This window comes from Callospermophilus lateralis, chromosome 11 (genome assembly GCF_048772815.1).
Source record: "Callospermophilus lateralis isolate mCalLat2 chromosome 11, mCalLat2.hap1, whole genome shotgun sequence".
In the NCBI taxonomy this organism is placed as follows: Eukaryota; Metazoa; Chordata; class Mammalia; order Rodentia; family Sciuridae; genus Callospermophilus; species Callospermophilus lateralis.
Window position 1 is genome coordinate 48,416,163 of NC_135315.1, and position 22,394 is coordinate 48,438,556.

General features: G+C 52.1%; 1 protein-coding gene across 3 annotated transcripts in view; it reads right to left on the reverse strand.

Moving 5' to 3' along the window:
• Positions 1-22,394, reverse strand: part of Pitpnm3 (PITPNM family member 3) — a 91,298-nt gene that overhangs the window by 20,839 nt on the left and 48,065 nt on the right. For 2 of the 3 annotated variants that reach the window (XM_076869973.1, XM_076869974.1), the window contains exons 4-7: positions 21,568-21,615; positions 4,062-4,138; positions 3,494-3,729; positions 352-541 (exon numbers count right to left, since the gene is read on the reverse strand). In XM_076869973.1, coding sequence (XP_076726088.1) covers positions 352-541; positions 3,494-3,729; positions 4,062-4,138; positions 21,568-21,615 — 551 coding nt within the window. The remainder of the gene's footprint in view (positions 1-351; positions 542-3,493; positions 3,730-4,061; positions 4,139-21,567; positions 21,616-22,394) is intronic. The other variant, XM_076869975.1, reaches the window with a different exon arrangement.

A 22,394-nucleotide genomic window follows, 5' to 3' on the forward strand; every position in this document is an offset into this window, starting at 1 on the left:
ACAGAGCAGGGGCCACTTTCCCGTGGGAGAATAAGGCATTCTCCTCTAGAGGCACTGAGAGCCCAAATGGGAAGCAGGGTCATCCTGGGGTCATGGCTTTATCTAGGGTCAGCCCAAGGACAAAGATCAGCCTATGTTCAGGGGTCAGACTCAGCTAGGGATCAGCATGGGCTCCAAATCTTAGAATCTTAGCCTCATTTTTCCAATCTGCAGAAGGCAGGCAAATCCCAAATCTCAAAAGCCTCCTTCAATCTCAGATGCTCTGATTCTAGAAGGGTCCGCCTTGATCTTTCTGGCAAAGACCGGCCTCTCTCCCGGGCAGCAGCCAGGACAGAGAGCAGGCCATCCTACCTGTCCACTGAAGCCAATCCCATCAGAGGACTTGAGGAACTCGCTGTAGACCTGGTTGGCTCGCTTGATGACGGTGGCAACAGCATCCTGGTACTGCGGGGAGGAGATGGCCAGCAGGGGCAGGGCGGCCAGAGGGACATGGTCCTGGCTGCTGCTGAGGCAGCCCTCATCATGGCTGGAGGGGTTCAGGCTGCAGACAGGGGGCCCAAGGTAAGCCCAGCCAGGATCAGGGAGCGGGCAGGTGTGGGGCTGAGGACGAGGAAGAGGAGGGCACTTGCTGGCCTGGCACTGGGCCCCCTGCTCCAGGGACTCTTCAGGAAGACCCAGGTAGGTGCTCGTGTGAGACAAAGCACCAGCCATGGAGACACGGGGAGCAGGAGGGGGAATTCAAGCCTGTGCTGACTGCTGTGTGTCCAGCCCGTGGTGTGGCACCGCCATGCTCTCCTGCCCTCTTCTCCATGGCCCTAAGGTCACCCCAGTTCCTAGGAAGAAGTCAGCCAGGGAGCCAACTAGTGTGGGTTGCGGGTGGGGGGACATAGCATCATGCAGATTTCCTGGAGGGCAGAGGGTCTGAAGTAGGTTTTCAAGGAAACCTTTGGAGAAGCTGAGCAGGGAGGAGGAGAGAGGGCATGCCAGCCGTGGGGCTCATACTGCTTGGAGGTGGGCACCTAGCTGAGTACACAGTATTGCAATCCCTGTGTGGGAGTGTTATATACAGAGCTCTCCCAGGCTTTGCAGAAAGGGCTGAGAGAGCCTGTCCTATGGCACCTACACTCCTAGGAGAGTGTCAGACTTCACATCACCTCTCCTCCCACACCTCCCGGCCCGCGCCCCCTTAGAAAGTCTCTCCCTTACTGGGCAGCTGAGACCACCCTCTCAGCAGCCTTCCCGTGTCCACCTGGCTTGCCTCTGACCCCTGGTGCATTGTTGAGTCTGGACATAGAGGGAAGCTGGGAACTCCCCAGCCCTGCCCAGAGGCCAGCCCTTCCCCAACAGTCGAAGCTCAGGCTGACCAGAGCCCAGTTCGGATCCCCCTGGGGACCCCATGGAATCTAGGGCAAGTGACAGAGCTCAGGCACCCTCGGCAGGTGGCAGAGTCCTCATGATGTGCATGGCTGACACCACCAGCTATTCCTCATCTCCAAAGAACACAAATTAGAGGAAACAGGCCTCCATTGCAGCCGGAGAGATTTTAATTAGCTGAGAAAGAACTCCCTCCCAGCAGTGATTATGGGGTGATTAATGGCCCTGGCAAGGAGCTGCCTGGGGGAGAGGTAAGCTCCCTCCTGCTGCACCCTGGGATGGCCAGGCCATCCGTCTTCCTGGAGATAGTGGTGACCCAGCTCCGGAGGTCAGATGTCCTGCGGGTGGGGGAGAGGCTGGGTCCTGAGATGGATTAGGAAAGAAGACAATTAACTCCCTCCCGGACTGATAGTATGACAGGAACAGAACGGCTGCCTTTGCCTCAGCAGCTCCCAAATCCTGCCACAAAGCAGGGATCGGAGGAGTTGTTAAAGATGCAGATTTCAGGGCTCCCACCTCCCGGTTCAATGGCTCCAGGGGTGAACCTACACATCTTGCTTTTACAGTTTGACAAGAATCACACCAGGGACTGGGGCGATTAACTAGGTGGGGAACCAGCAGCCTAATCCCCTTCCTTCCTTCCATCTCTGATTGAGATCTGCCTGCAGGCGTCCTGGGAACACAGATAAATCATTCTCTGCTTACTCAGTGCAAGGAAAAGAAAGAGGGAAAGAAAAAATCCAGCCCATGCTGGCTCCTGATCAACCCAGGGCAGGGGGACTTTGGCCTTTCCAGGAACCCCTGGACAGGTTGCTCGGCTGAGGCTCTCCCCAGAGCCACATCTGGCTGAGCACACCTGCTCCCTTTTCCCTGGGTGGTTGGGAGCTCCCCATGCACTCCAGCTCCTTGCTGGGACTTTCTTTCCACAAGCCCCAGGGCGAAGGGGCTCTTGAGGCTCTGGCAAGGTCTTGTGAGAGGGGCTTGGATCCAGATAGAGGTGCCAACAGCTCTCTTTCACCTCTAGCTACGGAAAATACCCAGCTTTTGGCTTCCAGTCCTAACGAGATGCCAAATGCTCTATGGGACGTGGGCCCTGCAGGTGCTCAGGTCTTTTGTGCAGATTATTGAGAAACCAGAGTATCCACCTGGCTCCAGGCACCTGCCTTCATCAAATTCAACAAGAATACCTTGGGGGCGCTGGAGCCCTAAGGCCCAGGAGCAGTGGGTGGGATCCCCCAGAGGGTACCGACTCTGGAGGGCCCCTGGTGTCTCAGTTTGTCCCCCACAGATACCAGGACCTACAGTGGATGGGGACACACCAGCATCTGCAGTTAACAGTGCTGCCCAGGGCTCGGCCTGTGCTTCTGTCCACGCCATCCCTGCTCCTCCTACTCCGTGAGGTTCTCTGCCGTGTGTCAGGACCTCTTCCTACCCAGCCCACTCTCTACCGACATGTGCTGACACCGGGTGAGTGTGCGCATACACCAGCACACAGAATCCTCATGTGCACTCTGGGAGGCAGTTATTATCATTACCGCTCCCATTTTAAAGATGCAGAAACTGAGGCCGGGAGAGGTTAAATAGCTTCCCAAGGTCACATCGCAGGAATTCAAATCCAGGCTGATCTGAGAGGCTAACAACTTGACTGTTATCACACTCAAAAGTCACCTCCTCTAGGAAGTCTTCCCTGGCCTTGTCTCAGAGTGTCCACGGTGCTCTGGGCCACCCCCATTATAGTATTTATCCCTAGCAGGCAGTAAATTGCATAGCTTAGGAGTGAGGCTGCCTTAGTGTGGCTCCTGGCTCTGTATGCTGGGTAACTCTGGGAGAAAATGCTGAACCTCTCAGTTCTCTTATCTTGTGCCAACTGGATCAGGCCCACTGAGCCCGAGAACTGAACCCAAGGAATCATGAGCACCTTAACACGACTTGCTCCCAGGTAGAAGACTCTTGCAGACCACTTTCCACCAGGGATGCTCATGAGGAATCTGAATGTGACACCTCCCAGAGGCCTCAGCAGGCATCCCCCTGCCCACCAGGTACCCGCATGGCAAGAGCAGCCCTTCCAACGTCCCCCTGCACCCACCAACCCAGCTCATCCAAGCGGAAATGGACTCACTTAGAGACAAGAGAGAAAGCCTCTGAGCAGATGGCAGGACAGGGGACGAACTTGATGAGGATGTGGCCCACAGCAGCTGGGAAGTGGGCACGCATGACCTTCTCCAGCACAGAGCCGAAGGTGTGGATGTCAGCCGCCTTGCAGGACGGGTCCCCTGACCCCGTGTCCAGGACGTTCCCCCCATGCAGCACCAGCAGGAGAACGTGTGTCTTGCAGGAGCGCTGAGAGCAACCTTCCTGAGAGGGACAGGGTTGGGATAGAGAGAGGCAGGCAACGGGGGACGGGGGACATAAGAGTGGTGGGGGGCGGGGAGCTGTCCAGTCCTCTGTGTGGTAAGACCTCTGATGCACTATGAGGGTCTTGCCAGAAGTATATCAGAGCAGGAAGAGTCTGAAGAGACCCTTCATGTTCATATGGGAGCCTGAAGCTCTGAGAAGGACAGGGAGCTGCCCAGGGTCACCCGGCAAGTCAAACAAAGATGAAAGCTATGCAGCCTGTCTATTCTCCTAGGGCTCTTCCTAAAATCCTGACCACAGATGGGCCCAGCCCTCTCAAAAACCCAACACACCTCGCTGTCCTCGTGGATCTCGATGCTTCCCTGGGCCGGGAACTTCTGTCTTCTCAGGGAAGCCCGGTACAGTTCTCCTGCAGAGGGGACAGAGGAGCATTCAGCATCTCCAGGACTCCCACGGCAACAGGACACTCCCTGGGCCTAGTTGGTCACATAGCTCTTCTATTGAAGAGCTAGGATTATATCATAGTTAGGACCTGGGGAGAGTCAGCCGGTCCCGGTCCCTGTCTCTGCAGTCCACACATCATGATATGCTTTGTCCTACAGAGAAAAGGAAGCGTGACAGAGATAGGCCAGGGTGGGATGAGTAGGGGTGTCCTAGGAGGGGACTGTCCTGGCTTTTCTTCACCAAAAACAACAGCTGATGTCATCTACTTTCAGTCCTGGCTGTCAATCTGAGTCACGCCTCCCTCTGAGAACAGCTGGAAGAGCTGGTGTGATGGTTAATTCCATGTCAGGTTGCCTGGGCTCAGGGATGCCCAGATTTCTGGTGAAGCATGTTTGCTAGGTGTGTCTGCAAGGGTGGTTCCAGAGGAGGTTAACCTTTGAATTGGGAGGTCGTAAAGAAGACTCACCCAGTCCACGTGAGTGAGCATCATTCAATCCACAGAGGGCTTGGACAGGACAAGAAGGCAGGGGAAGGGAGAATTTGCTCTCTCTTACTGAGTATGTTTGTCTGTCTGTCTTCTCCTGCCCTGGGACATCGGTGCTCCCGGGGCTTGGGCCTTTGGACTGGGACTCACATCATGACTCCCCTGGTTCTTAGGCCTTTGGGCTTGGACTAAAACTATACCACTGGTTTCCTGGGCCTCCACTGGCCAACACATCATGGGACTTTTGAGTTTCTGTAGCTGCATGAGGCTGTTCTTCACGATCAGTCTCTTCATATAACTCTATCTATCCTGTTGGGTCTGTTTCTCTGGAGAACCCTGACTAATACAGATGGATACATAATTTTTTAAAAACCATCTGGTTGAGCCAGGCAGGGTGGTGCATGCCTGTGGTGCTACTTGGAAGCTTAAGGCAGGAAGATCGGAAGTTCTAGGCCAGCCTGGGCAACTTAACAAGGCCCTGCTTCAAAATAAAAAGGGTTGGAGATGTAGATCAGTGGTAGAGTATCCCTGGGTTCAATCCCCAGTACTGCAAAGACTAAAACTATCTATCTAGTTGGGGCAGATGGAAGCAGGGGTAGTTCAGAGGCAGAGCACTTGCCTGATGTCTATGAGGCCTTGAGTTCATCCCCAGCATCACAAATGATAATAATAATGTAATATAATATAATATAATAATAAATGTAAAAATATATATACATATATACATGTGTGGTTGAAGCTCTCAGAGTCATAGCAAGCCCTTGAACCATGATCCAGAGGAAGGTGGACTCTCAGAGAAGTATGGCCAACACTCGGGAGGACCATCAACATCACCCAGAGCTTTGGAGTGAAACTAGTTACTGCCAAAAAAAAAAAAATGTGCTCCTGACTCCTCCCAGTTGCCTGGCTCAACACCTCCTCCAGGAAGTGCTTCCTGGCACCCAGCTCTTCCTGAGCACTCGTTTCTCTAACACAGAGGTCTACAGCCAAGGGTGGAATCTGGCCCACCACCTGTTTTTGTAAATAAAGTTTTATTGGCACACAGCCAGGTTCATTCATTTACATATTGTCTACGGCTGCTTTCACACCATAGCAACAGACTTCAGAAGTGACAACAGACTTACAGCCCTCAGTGCCTAAAATATTTACTATCTGGCCCTTTACAGAAAAATGTGCCCACCCCTGATTTAACACCCATGCCCCCAAATGTCATGATATCCACCTCTCAGGTAAAGAGAGACCTCAAAGATACCCAACAGCTGCCCTCCACCCCAAATTAATGCCTGCCACCCTGAGGAATCCTTCCTTCCATCCGGTCCACCTTGCCTCCTTTCCTTTCCCCACTGTGAGATGGATGCCATTTTCCAAGACCCACAGCTAGGCCGTGAAGCACTTGTTTGCCTTTGTTCATGGGGAGCTCGTTGCCTCTTACAGAAGCGTGGTCCAGATGAGGATGGCCTTTTCCTTCACACATTCATGCTCTTACCCTCCAGGAGCTTGCAGCTCCCCGATAGGAGTCACATCTGGGCACAGTCCTTCCCACAGGCTTCCTGGGCATCCCTGACCTACCTGTGTATGAGTCGACACCTCCTCAGCCACCACCAGCCCAGGAAGAGGGTGCTTTGCAAAGAAAGCCCAACAAAGAGCTTTTCTCCACAGAAAAATGCAGTTTCTGAAATATTCTGTCCTCACAGACATGACCCTGGTCAGAGGGTAACAGTTTCCCAAGCGCCTAGCAGCTGACCACACAGGCAGGACATCATTTCCTGAATGATGGCTTTTAGGAGAAGGAGACAAAAAGATTTGTTCTGAGACCTGACTCTGCCCAGTACTTTCTGATGCTCCTTCCAGTAGCTCAAGTTCTTCTGCCTTTCAGACATGCTCAAGACTTGGCCCACCAGGCGAACGCCTGTAATCCCAGTAGCTCAGGAGACTGAGGCGGGAGGATCACAAGTTCAAAGCCAGCCTCAGCAACTCAGTGAGACCCTAAGCAACTCAGTGAAATAAAAATTTAAAAATAAACTGAGCTGGGGATGTGGCTCAGTGGTTAAGCACACCTCAGTTCAATCCCTGGCAGAGAGAGAGAGAGAGAGAAGAAGGAGGAGGAGGTGGAGGAGGAGGGGGGGCGAGGAAGGAGGAGAAAAGACCTGACCCTGGTTTTGGCTAGGGGAGGCCTGGACTCCGCCTTTAGAACAATAATAAAAGACCACAGGAATGCCTGGTTCTATTGAGCACTTATTATGTGCCAGGCTTTTATGTGCTTGACATGTCTAATCTCAATCATCCTCTCAGTTTGGATGGATTTGCTCTTAGTCCCATTTTATAGTCAAGAAAACTGAGTTCAGACAATCTAGGTCGCCTGCCCCAGGCCACATAACAAGACAGAGGGAACCCAGCTGGAGGAGCCCACGTCAGGCCGAGGATGATGCTCAGCCATGTGCTGCACTATCCTTCTGAAGCACACACCATTGCAGTGAGGTGGACGCAGCAATCCCCATTCTGCAGGAGAAGGCACAGAAGCACAAATTGACAATAGCACCTCAAAGATGAAAGTCCCGTTCTGCTGCCTGGAAACCTCTTCTTAGGACATGAAGTGTTTTGTCAATAGGAAAAGAGCACACCTGGAGAGGAAAACCGACAAGCAGCTGTGCTTCATGGTGCCTGCAGCCTAACGTGCGGCTCTGGGGCAGGTGGAAGCAGGAGGAACAGAGCGTGGCCAGGGCTGAGACCTTGACTGCAGAGCCTGGGATGCCCCTCACCTCTAGGGCTGGGAGAGAGGCCTGGCTAAACCATAGACTTTGGAACCAGAGTGCTGGAGTTCAAGACGTGCCTCCTATCAACCGTGTGACCTGTGCCTCAGTTTCCTCATCTGGAATGCAGGATGCTATTATTAATGACCTCACAGAGCAGTGGTGAGGATAGGTGGCTCATCCGCACGAAGAACTTCAGGCAGGGCCTGGAGTAGAGAGGTGCTCTGTGCTAGTTGCTTTTGTTATTCTTATTCTCCAGGCTCAATCAGGGGGCGCAGAGCTGGGGCCACAGCTGACGAATGGAGCTGGAGGCTGATGGGGACATCGCCGCCTCTGCACTGGCCTGCCCTGCCGCCAAGTCCCTCCCTGAGCCCTGGCAGGCTCACCAGCCTCGCTGGGCTGGGTGCCTGCTTGCAGTGTGATTACAGGATTAAATGCTGTGATTGCCACAAATTACCATAGCGAGTCTATAAATAACTTGCAGAGAAGACATGAGGGTCCTGCTGTCTCCTGGGCACCATGCCCTCCAGTAGGTGGGGCTGGAGCCTGCGCCCTCACTGATGACACCGACTGAGGAGCTCCTGCCTCCTCCATCTGCCTGGAGTCAGCTCCTTCGGGCCCACGCCACGCTCTGGGCAATGAGTTGGTGGACATGTGCCGCATTCCCAGCCACAAATGATGCTGAGGCGGTTCCTGGCTCAGTAGGGACAACAGCCACAGGCTGGGACTGGGCAGGGTTGTCTTCAGTGCCACTCCATCCCTCCACAGCCAAAGGCAAGAGTCTCACCTCCTACGCAGCTTGGGGACAGAGCCTTGCTTCCTTTCTGGGCACAGCTAGAAGTGTTTTGCTCTGGGCAAAGGAGGAGGGGCGCCCTAGCCTGCCAGATCTACCCTGTGGTCCATCAAGAGTTGACTACCAGGCCGGGCGCGGTGACGCATGCCAATAATCCCAGTGGCTCGGGAGGCTGTGGCAGGAGGTTCGTGAGTTCAAAGCCAGCCTCAGCAATTAGTGAGGCTCTAAGCAACTCAGTGAAACCCTGTCTCTAAATAAAATATTAAAAAGGGACAGGGGACGTGGCTCAGTGGTCAAGTGCCCCTGAGTTCAATCCCCAGTACCCGCCCCCCGACCCCCCAAAAAATGTTGACTACCAGGCCCAAAGCTACCCCACAGGAAGGCACATCTCCAGCCATAGCAGAGGCCTTGGGGCCACCCTGACTGCGGCTTGCCTGCAAGGTTTTACCTCCCTAAGAACCAGCCATTCCTACCACAACAATTGAGGTCACTGGCTCTATGCACCCAAAGACATCCCTTTTTCTCTCTTCCTGGTCTTTGCATATGCTGAACCCTCTATCTGCTAAGCCCTCTCTCACTTTGCAGACCAGAAAACCCTGCAAAACCCTGCTCAATTGTCAGTGCCTCTGGAAAGCCTTCTCAGAGCTACCAAGGCCATGTGGCAATCCCACAGCCATGAGCTGGGCCTGGCTACGGCTGTGAGCTTACTTATCTATGGTCCCAACAGACCCTTGAATAAGGTTTATCAGCTCTCAGGTCCTGGCATTTTGGGGAAAACTTTTTGGAAGCAAATATCCCAGGACACACACAGCCATGAGACATCTTCATGCTGCTAAACCCGCAGGAGAAATCAAATTCAGGGAAGCCCCACTGGGAAACACATTTCTTGAAAGTCCCCAGGGAAACTGGAATCTGGCAAGTCATGGAGCAAATGAATAAACAAATGCTTTTTGTTGTTGTTGGTGGTGGTGGTTGGTTGGTTGGTTGGTTGGTTGGTTTTACAGTACTGGGGGTTGAACCCAGGAGTGCTTTACCACTGAGCTATATCCCAGCTCTTTTTAATTTTAGAACTGCCTAGTCCAGGTTATGTGGTTCCACCTATAGATGGTTCCCCTAAAGAACTGCCACCGGGGATCCAAGATGGCAGAGACCCCACAAGCAAGGGGCCCAGGACCTCACCACCAGGCTGTTTGTCCCTTCCACTTTCTGTTTGCATGACCCTGTTCAGGTTGGGTCCCTGCTGTGCCGAGAGTTGGGGTGGGGGAACTGACAGGTGCTTTTGTGAGAATGTCTCAGGACAGGCTTTGAGAAAGACCGGCTACCACAGCGCCTGCTCCCAGCACTCTGCCAGCTCTGAGCACACCAAGCTTGCCATGGCTCCTCCTGCCGTCTGAAGAATGGAGGCTATTTTTGTTTAATCATAGCCTTGGAAAGGCACAAATCGTGATCATCCCTTCTAATTACCCATGCACCACACTGCTCTTGAGACAAAAGCCAAGGTCATCACCCACGCACTTAGTGCCCTGAGCAAAGCAACACCCCAGCTTGGCTAAAGCAGACAACTATCTCTGCTGCTCTTGTCACCAGCTGCTAGAATCCACCAGGGGTGGACGCTGGGGGTGTCCCCGGCTAGCACTGACAACTTCATCTATCCTGCCAGCGCCCTGGTGGTCACTGTCACATCCATCAGTCACTCCTGGGGTCCACTGGGCAGAGCTGGTCCCAACTTGAGATCATGCAACATGCCCTAAGAAGTAGCTACACAAGCATTTAATCCTCAGTGGGCAGAAACAAAAATGTGTACATAAACCCAGTGACTTTACCCTCTTGCCCTGAAATGAGATTTGGGAGATATAATTGGAAAATATCTGGGAAGAACTACAACCTCATTCACCAATAAATGGGGAGCTCCAACCACGGTCCTAATCCCCCAGGTAAACCCATGAAGAGAAAGATACACACACACACACACACACACACACACACACACACACACACACCAGACAGACCATGACAAAAATCCCAGGATAAGACATAAACACCCCATCTACACCACCATGAAAAGAGGCAGGAAATCTGAGATTCTAAACCCAAGCATGAGTGTGTAGCCTCCATGTCCAGCAGAGTATGGACCCAGGGACCTGAAAGGACTTGCAGGCATAACCCCAGACTCACTTCAAGGGCCTAAGGAGGAGAAAAGAGGAACCAAGAAATTGCAAATGGGAAATGTCACCTGTATCACAAAGCAATTGATTCCAACTAGAATATTTGGTGTGAATTCCCAGGCAAGTCATGGAGCAAGTGAATAAATAATGCTTTTGTTGTGGTGGTGGTGGGTGGTTGGTTGATTGGTTGGTTGGTTGGTAGGTTTTGCAGTACTGGGGGTTGAACCTAGGAGTGCTTTACCACTGAGCTATATCCCAGCTCTTTTTACTTCTTGAGACAAGGTCTTCCTAAATTGTCTTGAACTTGGAATCCTCCTGCCTCAGCCCCCTCAAGTTGCTGTGATTACAGGCATGTGTGACAGCACCTGGCTAAACAAGTTTTGAGGCCCCATAAAAAGAAAAGAAGAAGTGGCCACTCGAGTTTTGATAAGTTCACCTGGAATATTCTTTGTCAAGGCTATCTCATTGCTTGTGGAGTAAGTAGGGTCACAGGTCTGGCAACTCCAGGGCTGAGGGCATCTGGGGAGGAGGGACACATGCGCAGAATGATAGATTGATCTATGGAACCCACAGCTCTCACCACAGCAGCTCACAGAATGTGGTCTGTACGTAGGGGACAAGTGCAAGAAGCCACCAAGCTACACTGCAAGGTTCTGTCCTGGCCCACAGGTGACCACTCAGAGGGTGTCAGTAACAGATTCCTACTGGCCCAATGCTGGCAGAGGGGGCTCATCACCACACAGGATGCAGATGGGACTGCACAGAGCAGGGAAACACTAGGTCCTCTTCTGAAGGAGTTAAAACTTTTTTAAAACAAGAAAATTGACTATCCAGTGAAATTTTATTTAGGACACCAGTTGACAAAGATGAAAGTAAACCAGTTCTGGCTGAAGCAGATTGCGGGGGTGGGGGAACAATATAGCTGGGATCTTAATGTCCCCAAAGGCCTGTGAGTTGAAGGCTTGGTCCCCTGTTTGTAGCCCTACTGGGAGATGGTGGAATCTCCAGGAGGCGGGGCCTAGTGGGAGGAAGTTAGGTCATCAGGGGTGGGCCCTAGAAGGGGATATTGGGACTCTGGCCCTTTTCTGTCTCTCTGTTTGCTTCCCAGAAACCTCAAAGTGTAGAGTCTTCCTCCAACACACGCTCCCAACATATACTGTGCCACCACAGGCCCAAAGAAACAGGGCTAAGTTTCCATAGACTGGAATCTCTGAAACCACAAACTAAAATAGCCTTTCCTCCTTTTAAGTTGATTATCTCAGGTATTTTGTCACAGTCACAAAAATTGATCAACATAGATGCCCAGAGCCCCACTTTCTCACCCCAGCCCAGCTCTGCCACTAGGCAGTTCCTTGGGGCTCCACAAAGCACAACTTCACAGCCACTGGCCTCATTCACCAGCCAGACCCCAGGCCACCTCCCCTGCAAGTACCCCAGCCCCAACCTTTGCGAAAAACAACAATCTAGGTAGGGGTAGATGGAGAAGCCTGGAGCCTTGTATTAGAAGGAAATCCAACAAAATGTTGTCAGCAATTTTCGGGTTGCTGGGACAAGGGGTGATTATTTTTTCTACTTCTACTTTTTCTCTCTTTTTTCAGTCTTTCTCTAGAGAGCCCATATTTCTTTTAGTTTTAAACTATTTATGACTACATCCATTGAATAGACAATGCAAGCTTGGGCTATATTTAGGCGAAGGACATTTTCATACCAGTCACAAACCCCTACCTTAGAAAATACACACTGCCAAGAAAACAAAGCCAAATGTTGTCCTGCCCTCTGGGAACTGACAGGCTAATCAGGAGATATAAAAAGAAAAGAGATTCTTGTGGAGGAAAAGAAGAACTTGAAATGTGACAAGCGAATTAAGATCCTGTGTTTGAGCTAAAGAACCAACTCAATATCCCCTGCTAATCTCTACCCTCCTCGTTACTACCCAGCTTGTGATACCAAGATGAATCCCACACAGCACCTGCCTTCAAGGAGCCCTCAAGTCCCCAAGATCACATGACCAAAAGCATGTCTCATGGCGGGGCCAGGTCACATGACCAAAGGCTGCAAACACCCCTGGGTCAGGCTAACGAGGCTGCCAAAATTACTTCTCCACTTTTGAGGCTGCACAACCAGAGTCCACCATTCAAAATGAGAAAGGGGACGATATTGACCAAACTATAGTTCGATCATGTGCATGCACGAATATGCCCCAGTGAATCCCACTGTTACGCACAATTATAATGTACCAATAAAAAATATGGGGGAATAAATGAGGAGGGGCCTCCCCTGCCCTGCCCCTGCAGCTCAGGTCACACTGAGGACACATCTGGAACTCCCTAGCCAAGGAGGAAAACTATAGAAAGTGGCTCGGAGGTCAAGGGACCCAGCCTGGAGAAGAGTAGACCTAAGAGGACCCGGTGGCTGCCTGCAGATCCTCACTGAGTCATGTTTGGGCCAAGAGAGCAGAGGGCAGAGCCAAGACAAATGAGGTAGGAGTGGCTTCTGGAGAGTCTCCAACTTTCAGCATAATTTAGGAAATATTTACAACTGTTCCAGAATGCCCCATGCTGGCCTGGAGGCAGGAGGTTACACTTCACTGAGGTTACACAAGCAAGTTATGTAAGTGGCCACTTCGCAGGGAGGCTGGGGAGGGAATATTCATCCAGGGTCGGGGAACATCTAGAGGCCAGAGGTCCTGCCTGTGGCCTCCTTAACCCTTTCAGGTTCAGAATCAACCACATCCACCTGGATCCATCTGGTGAATGAGACAATAGCAGAGAGACTAGCCCAGATGAAGGCCTGACCCCTGACCCCTGACCCCTGACCCTTGACCCTTGCTAGGGTCTGGGCCCCAGAACCTGCCTATTGAAAATGTGTCCTTGGGCTGCCAACTGAACACCAGGAACCTCCAAAGAGTAACTCCATTGGGGGCATCAAGGGACTTCTCTCAGGGTGTAAGTGGAGGGATGAGGATTTGAACCCAGTCACCAGACTATGGCTCTTTCATCCTCCTGAAAGTAAGGAGTGGGAAAGGGATGGTTTCTTTGCTTTTCAAAAGCCTCCATGTGATGGCCTTGCCCTGCAGAGAGAGACCCCTAGCAAGGAAGAAAAGTGGGGAGTTACAGGAGCATGCTTGGAACCTGGGGCCCAACTCTGCAAGATTCCCCTGGCACATTAGCCCTGGCCCTGCCAGAAAGTCGGAAGTCAAGTCTGCACACACAAAGGAATGCAAGCACACGCCAGCCCACACCTTCCTTCTGCCGTAATCCCTTCAGAATGCTTGTGGCTTCCAGCAAAAGGAGAGGGGAATGGCCTTGACAAATGAAAAGGGGCTCAACCTCAGAACCCTAAGCTAGAACAATGCTGCTTGAAATCACCGCCCAAACACCTTGCTTTCACCTCTCAGATGAGCCATTATCAACTCGGTAGGGGCCAGGATGCGGGAAAATAAGCTCTCTCTTCCTTCTTTGCTGATCAGAGTGAAAACCAGTATAACTCCGATGGAGGGAAATTTGGCAATGTCATTCAAAACGCCACACATGCCCTTGACCGGGCAATGCCAAGTCCACACACAAAATGGTATAGGTACCACACTAACCACCGCTAAGTTGTTTATAATAGCAAAAGACAGGAAGCAACCTATCTGTCCACCAATAGGGGACAGGTTAAATAAATCATACCACCACGGTGATCTGTGACACACCCATTGCCCAGAGCAACAAATCTGAGCATTAGAAATGTACCGAGACAGTTAAGATAATCATGCTGTGTTAATACCCTTGAGGAGCGAGGTGCAGAATGGAATGCACTGCATGCTCCCATCTGTGTGGGGGGTATGTATAAAAATATATGTAAGAGAATATTTATGGATATGTTCATGTTTTCAGAGACTATCTGTGGAATGGAATAGAAGACACTCATTATCATCTTTGCTTCTGGGGAGGACTGGGTGAGCGGGGCATGGGAGAGGGAATGTCACTCGCCGTCTTCCATTCCTTTTGAGTTTTAGACCTTGTTCATGAGCTAGCTACTCAGAAGACAGATAAAAAATAAGATTGTTTTTCAAGTGCATGTAGCAGGATGATTTTTTTTTTCTTTTTCTTTCTTTTTTTCTTTTTTTGAGAAACAAATTTATGTTTTCTGCCTGCTCTGGCTCCTTTGCCTCTGAGGTTTGTGACAGAGCTTCCTGGATTTCCTCTTTTGTTTCCAAAAGTCCTTTTGTTCCCAGGAGAAAGGGATTTGAAGAGACAACAGATTCCCTCTGGCTGAAAAAAGAGATTCCCCACCCCCAGGCCCCGCTGAACTGAGGGGAGGAGACAGACCTGTCTCCCAGATGGTGGGCCACTTGGAAAGCCTGAACATCTGTGCCCAGGGGAACCTGGGACCCTCAACCAGGAGCTGCAGTCTGAGACACCAGACTGGGTTGGGGCCCCTGTGCTCACCAGGGTGGGTGCAAGGGCTCCCTACACCCATGTAGATGGGAACAGGCACACACATACACGGGAAGGTTAGGGAGACACTGGGGTGTTGGGGACAGGGGCAAGAGAATGAGGAAAGGAGAAGTCCTGGGAGCCAGAGAGGGATCTCTCATCAGCCCAGCGGTTTGGGTACCTGGAGTCAAAATCAAATTGGGTCCTGGAAACATTGAGGCAAGTGTGACTCCTCCATGTGACATTGGTGGTCTGCACAGGGAGGTCTCTGTGCCTCTCCAGAGCTACATGCATGGTCTGTATTCAGTCACCAAGGCTGAGGCTCCCTTCCTCATGGTTGGGTTGGACCAGCAAAAGACACCCCTCGGAGAACTGGGGAGAGTGGGGCTCCCTCCCCAAGACTGAATCATGGGCTGTATTTCAACACTGAGAAAACCTCCTCACTTCCCCCCCACATAGTCCTTCCTCTGCCTTCCCACACCCTGGCCAAGGCCCCTGTGAGGTTCACAAGTCCCCACTGTCCTCTTTCCCTGCTCACCTTCCCTCTCTGAACTTAACCACATTGGCCTTTTGGACAGTCCTGAAGCCTCTTCCCTTCCCCTCACCCAGGGCGCTTGTGCGCATCTGCTGCCCTCTGCCTGGACCCTCACGCACCCCTGTGTACAGATATTCCCTACAGAAACCTCTGTTTGGCTTCCTCAGGAGCCTTCTCTCCCTCCACCCCTCTCCCCAAAGCACCATGGACCTCTCCTGAGACACATCTTTATACTTTCAATGTTATGAGTATTTGATCATTGTCTTCCCCTCCTCCATCTCCCAGACTATAAAACTGGGTTTGTTTTTGCATTTTGTCCCCCCCCCCCAAACTATTATGGTACTGGCGTATCAAGGTGCTCATTAAATATTTTTGAAACAATTGGGTGACTGGATTAATGGTCCGTTCTCATCTTGCTCTCCTGTGTCAGAGGCTGCACGTGTCCCTAGCAAACCACAGGCGCTATACAGAGAGACCCAGCTATGTGCACCACAGACACTTGCTGGTCCTCATGTAGATGGATGCACCAGTGCATGACACACATGCTGAAGCATGCTCACAAATGCAAGGACACACACACACAAAGGAGCCAGGCCAAGCCTAGACATACGCACACATGCAAGAAAAGTGCTCCCAAGGCGGACGTCTGCCACCCTGAGCTCATTAAAGCAGGCTAAATATAGCCTGTCTGCAGCTGTGCTCAGCAAGCTGCCCACACAGACCAGGAAAAGATACCAGTCACCAGGCAGAGAGGAGTGGGGAGGCCAGCTGCGGGCAAGGGGCTTCATGCATCACTCCTGTGGGGGGGGGTCCTCCTGGGTAAATTGCAGACTGGTGGGGTATTCGGGAAGGGAAGCTGTTCCTCTGGTTGCTAACCCTAGGCAGTGGAATGTGAGGTCAACCCGTGTCCCCACAATGGGGAGGGTGACACTGAGCCAAAGATTAGAGCTTATTCCAGACCAGGGCTGAAGTCAAGATCTAGTCGGGGATAAATCAGGGCTCAGGGATAAATCAGGGCTCATTGAGTGACTATGACAGAAGCTCAGTTTGGGGATGAAGATAAAGGGTCAGTCTGAAGCCAGAATCAAGATTCAGTTGGTTCCATTGTTAGGGTTTAGTCTGGGGAAAAGAAGAAATTCAGGGTCCCAGGGGATTCCACTGTGATTTGCAGATATGACTGTGGGCAGTCCTTCCGATACCTGGGACATCCTCTTACCACCCCTGCATCCATAGCTAGTGCCAGCGTTGGCCTTTGGGAAAACCAGTCAGCAGTCCAGGTGTCATGTGTCCTTTCTATTGCATGCAACATGGGTCAGGTTCAACCCCAAAGGCCACGGCAGTGAAGTCTTCCTGTCACAAAACCTGTCCTTCTGGAGTGGAGGTAGATATAGGAGGCCCTCTCTTCAACTCTCCTGTCCCTGTCCCATGCAGAGCCTGGACCCAAGTGGTTTTGACAGGAAGCAGAGGAAGCAGGGAGATTGACAATAGAACTGACTCCCGAGAGTTCCCCCTGTGTGGCAGAAAGGACCGGAGAGGGGACCAACCCAGGTACCCGGGGTGATTGTGGAAAGGACCAACTGCAAGAAAAAGGGAGCTCAGATCTGAGTTGGCCAGGCACAGGGCGGAGCTCTGGAGGTGGAGGAGTGAAGGGAGCTAGTGGGACCATCTTCCCGAGAAGCTCATTTACTCCCAGGGCATCTTCATGTTCTCACTGTGACAGGCTCATCATGATCATAGCCCTCCCCAGCCCCAGATTTCAAGATCAAAGGGAAGCTCGAGGGGAGCCCCCTGAACCCTGTGGAATGGCGGAGTCTAGAAGGGTCAGGGATGAGGAGGGCCTCCCAAGGAGGGATGAGGCAGCATGACGGGGGATGAGGCCGGACCTCCTCCCACGAGGGGGTGGGTGCAGCAGGAAGGAGAATTCCCATCCCAGGGAGCCAAGGGTGATGGCAGCTCACAGCAGGAAGTGGCGGGCCAGCTTCCTGCTTGCAGCTGTGCATCTGAGTCCCCAGTCATCCTTCCCACCTTCTGCTGTGCAGGAGGCTGTGCGGGTCCCCTCCATGGGCATGAATGGAATCTCAGTTTCCTGATCAGCTCCCCCAGTGGGTGCTCCCCCAGAAAGGAAGCAGGGAGAGTGATGAGGGAGGTGGGGGAAGGGAAGCAGGGGCTGGGGGGGACCAGGACTGCCCTGGCAAAGTCTTTCTGTCACTCTGGAGAAGACAGAGGGGGAGAGTCTGGAGGTGGGGAGACCAGTGTAGTGTACTGGAGGACAGGGTAGTCCAGGAAAGAGAAGACAGTGACCTCTGTAATCCCAGCGAGTAGGAAGGCTGAGGCAGGAGGATTGCAAGTTCAAGGCCAGCTTCAGCAAACTGAGCAGGGCCCTGTCTCAAAATAAAAAAAAATAAAAAATAAAAAGGGCTGGGGGTGTAGCTCAGTGGTAGAGTGCCCACGGGTTTAATCCCCAGTATTTAAAAAAAAAAAAAAAAGAATATCAATCAATGGGCTGAAGAATTTTGGAGCTGAAATGATAAATTGGCAATTTCAAGGCTGGTGATTCCCAGGTATAAACCCAGGGGGCAAAAAGAAGGGTGGGAGAGAAGGATCCTGAATGCTCTAATTGGACTAGATGGTGATAAAGGTAGAAGGATAGTCTAGAAAGACCCCAGATCCAAGATCTGGCTTGGATCTCAAAAGAATGTTGCCCTTCCCTTTGAAGACCAGAGGAATAAGCTTCCATGAGGAGGAGCTGAGTTCTCTGAAGGCCCCCACCCAGCACCCACCAGGCATGCACAAATGTCTCCCATGCTATAAGGAGGCAGGAACAAGGCAGAAAGAGAAGCAGACAAAGGAAGCCAGGAGATAAAGGCACACCAGCCGGGAGCAACAGGAAGTCAGAAGCCCTCAGCATGTTAGATCCAGAAGGGCTTATGGACAGGACGGAAGACTGGGCAGCAGGCTGGAGCAGAAACTGCACAGCAAGGTGAAGAGAAATGCCCCAGACCTCCTGCCCCCCAGTCCAAGGCTTTCCTCTCCTCTTCCCCCTGCTCCCTACCTTGCCTCTGCACACAATGGCTCCCTGGGCTTCATCTAATCTGATTCCAAATTATAAGCACACACCAGAGGTGGCATTCTGCCAGGCCAATCTGTCCAGTGGCAGGATGAAGCCTGAGCTGTCTGATAGCCCCAGAGGAGGGACACGTGCCTTCCCATCCCAGTCCACTGCAAACAAGAGCTGGCGACCTGGCGCCTGCACCTTCTCGAATCCAGAGAAGCCCAGCTCTCTCTGGCCATCTCAGGAGGAATTTCAACTGCTGTGATGATGGCTCTGAGGCAGCCACAGGACCAGCAGAGTGCTAATGAGACTGAGCTCCACCAGAGGACAAGATACCTCCCTCCCACCTGTACCAGATTCCAGTTGCTAAGGCTCATGCAAAAGCCAATGAGAGAGAACCGCAAGACGCTTCTTGTGCATCAGGTGCAGACCATGGCTTTGCACATGAATTTTATCTGATTCCCTCAGCAGCTCTCGAAAGTAAAGAGTATGGCCATTTTTTTCCACAATGAGTATACTGAGGCTCAGAGACATTAAGAAATGTGCCCAAAGCATCACAGGGACCACATAGAGATGCTGACCTTCAAACCCAGGCCTTAGACTTTTAAATGCCGGATATTATAGCACTAGCCCCAGGATTTTTTTCTGACTCCAGGCTTGGGGTAATTTGTACCAACTCATAACTTGTTTTTGGAGAATTTTCAAAAACCCAATGGAAATATTAATGAAGGTAATATGCATAGAAGTGTACAGTCAGTGGAAAAACACATTAGAAACATAAGGCATTGCTATTATCCCTTTTTAATTCAGGTCACAAACTTTTATTTTGCCAATTTTGGATTTGAAATAAACAAACACATTATCATCAATTACCACCATCATTTCATAAAAGAAAAATGATATTAATGCCAAAAATTGTAGGCAAGACATAATAATTGTGGAATTATGTGAAAAGTAGCCCTCTCCACTGAATACATTCAACATTATGGGAAAACACATTACAGTGTTGTTTTTCTCACTGCCAAAAAGGGCGGGTTTATACTTGGTGGGGGTCACTGGACATGGCAACCTCCAATGTACAATTGGTGCTCCAAAATTCTTCTTCACATTGACTGTAGCTCCTGTATCACTGAGCTACACCCCCAGCCCTTTTGATTTTTTTAATTTTGAGACAAGACCCTGCTCAGCTGCTGAGGCTGGCCTTGAGCTTGCAATCCTCCTGCCTCAGCCTCCCTAGTGGCTGGGATTACAGGCACGCACCACAGCCCCTGGCTTCATTGACTATTATTTTTTTATTAAGCAAGAGTATCCTTAAGGAGCAGAATCTGTTGACAGCCTTCAGCAATATAATTTTGACTAAAATCGATAACCGTGAGGGGGGAAAAAGACTCTGCCACTATTGAAACACAGTTTTTCAGTCAGGTCCAAAAGAAACTAACTGTCCTGTCAATTCAATTGTGTCTGTGGGAAACGGAGCTGTGGTTTGGCCTCCTGGAGATAAACCCCAAGTCAAATGGCTGTTTTCATTTCCTAAAGAACCAGCAGGAATGGTCTTTTCCTTTCCCACATCCCTGAGGAATGTGATGGCATCCCTGTAGTTAACCATGTTTTGTTGTGTTTTGTTTTGTTTTACTTTATGATGGTTTGGCATCCTGGGAGTCTTCCTGGCCAGAGAGAACCTACCCCTCCTTCAGCTGGGAAACTTGCCCAGGGGAACACACTTTCACAGGTGACCAACCAAACTCCAAGCCTCCTTTAGCTAACATTCACCCACTAAGCCACTAATTCCCCCACCCTAAACCACCTAGGGCCAGGTGCCCAACAACTAGGGACCTCTGCCACCCAGAGATCAGAGACATCATTCAAACCAGCCCATCCTCAGCTGTCCCCCACGCGTCCCGCCTTTCCTGCCTCAACAAAGGCAGTGGTGTGTGCCTTGGCCTCCTCCTGCCCAGCCCTGTGGCTCTCTGGTGGCCCTGCCTGGCGTGGCAAGACATGCCCCTGCTCTTGGAAACTACGTGATAATTTCACCTTCCAATGGCCTCGGTCTCTGTGTCATCACCCAAAATCACCTCCATCAACTAAAATCCTGCAGGCTCATTTGGAGTTGGCCCTCTCTCTCTCTGCCCTGCCCTTCCTCCTGTTGGGTGGGCTTGAGGCTGGGGACTTGAGGGTGACCAGCCCCTGATCACACAGGGGACTTTGTGAATTGCATCTGAATGTTAGAAACCCAGAAGGCTTCTCTGGAGGCCTGTGCGCCCACTCAGGGACGGGCCCCCAGGTTGTGGGAGGCTGGGCTCAGGGACCTCAGCTGAGCAGCAGAGGGTGGGAGAGTGTACAGGAAGGCATCCGCCCTGGGCCCAGGGAGGCGCTGGGCAGAGTGGGCTGAGCCCCTGATAGCTGCAACCACGGGTCAGAATAGCAGGAAGGAGAAGTCAAGGAAGTCCTGAGAAAATACACATACAGACTCCTCTCCCCGGCCCCAGCCTCTTGAGGAAACTCAATACGCCGGCAGCAGACACAGGACTGCGAAGCTACCCACCAAGTCCACCCAGGATGTCCAGGGCAGACTCGGCCCGCAAACTGACATCTTTACTTCGTCTCTCCTAGGACCCATCCTGAGCTTTTCTCTCCAAGAAAACACAGGCAGAAGGAAACGTGGAGACATCGGTATGACCCAGAGCACAACAAAGACAGGAAACACCCGGATGCAACCACAGGAGCCCCGTGCTCGGCAGAGAAGGCCTCTTCACAAGGGATTGTGACCCAGGCATGGCACAGCCTTGAATGACCTCATTCACCCTGACCTCTGTCACGTCACCATGGCGCCACCTATGGCTACTGGGAGTTATGTCACCTGAAGGAGGTCATGGAGGTGTATAGCCCTGCTATCTCCGTAGATGAAGAGAACATTTCACCAGGTTTCCCACAATCCCATTGCTCTGCTGCCCCTGCCCCTCGCCCACCAGCCTCACCTCACCCTCCTTGCTCTGGCTCTGACAGCTGAGCAGCCCGGTATGGGGTGACACGGGAACCCGAGTGTCTCAGGACAGTGGCCCAAGCTCAGGCCAAGTGACCCCAAGCCCATTGTTCCTGCCTGTGGGCAAGATAAGGAGGACCCCACCACCCTCCGGGCTCTGAGTGGGTGACAGGGAACCCATCCCAAGGGCTCCATGGGGTCAGGCTTAACTCACGCTGCTTCTCCTGGAGGATGCTGGATGTGCACGGCGCTGTCCCTTCTCCTGTGGAAACAAAAGGGACGTGAGCAGACCAACCCTGGCCTCTGCTGACCAGGCCCTGTGCCTCCTGAGAGCCCCTCCTAGGGACTGCCTCTGTCCCTTCGCTCCAGAGCAGAGGGGCAGAGGTCTCACCCACCACTTCTGGCCCTGCACCCCCTCCCCACAGACTTAATCCTCGGCCTTTATGCAATTCACAGCTGGGAGCCCTCATGACACCTGGCCTGGTTCCTGTGACTGCCTGACCTTCTCACAGCCATCTTGTCTGACTCCCTCCTCTCCCAGCTCAGTAAGCAGCTGCTGACCAGGTGCTGCCTTCTGCCCACCCCCCAGTCTCTCCTGAGGGTCAGTGCTGCATGCCATGTTCAGGCAACTGCCAAACGTCTCCAGTCCAGAGCTCTCTCCTAAGTTCTTGATCTCAACATCCCACTGTCTACTGGGCTTCTGTGGAAGCTTCCCAAGTCCCTCCTACTCACCATATCACCATGACCCTGCTTCCTGAGCAAGTCCGAGCTTCCCCCAGAAAATGTGTCTGCAGCTTCCCCCCAAGGCCCTGCTTCATTGAGAAGGGATTCCTGGGCTCAGAGGAAAGCCACCTTCAGGCCTCTCCTGGGGTCCAGGACCCTACCCCACTCCAAGCTGCCTTGCTTCCTCCCCTTAGGGCTCTAAGGCAGCTCCATCCAGGAAAGACCTCTATCTCCCCAGCCAGCCAGCCAGGGCCTGATGGACAGCTCCTGCCCTGAACATGCCTGCCTCCCCTCTTGCAGCCAACCCAAGTGACCAAC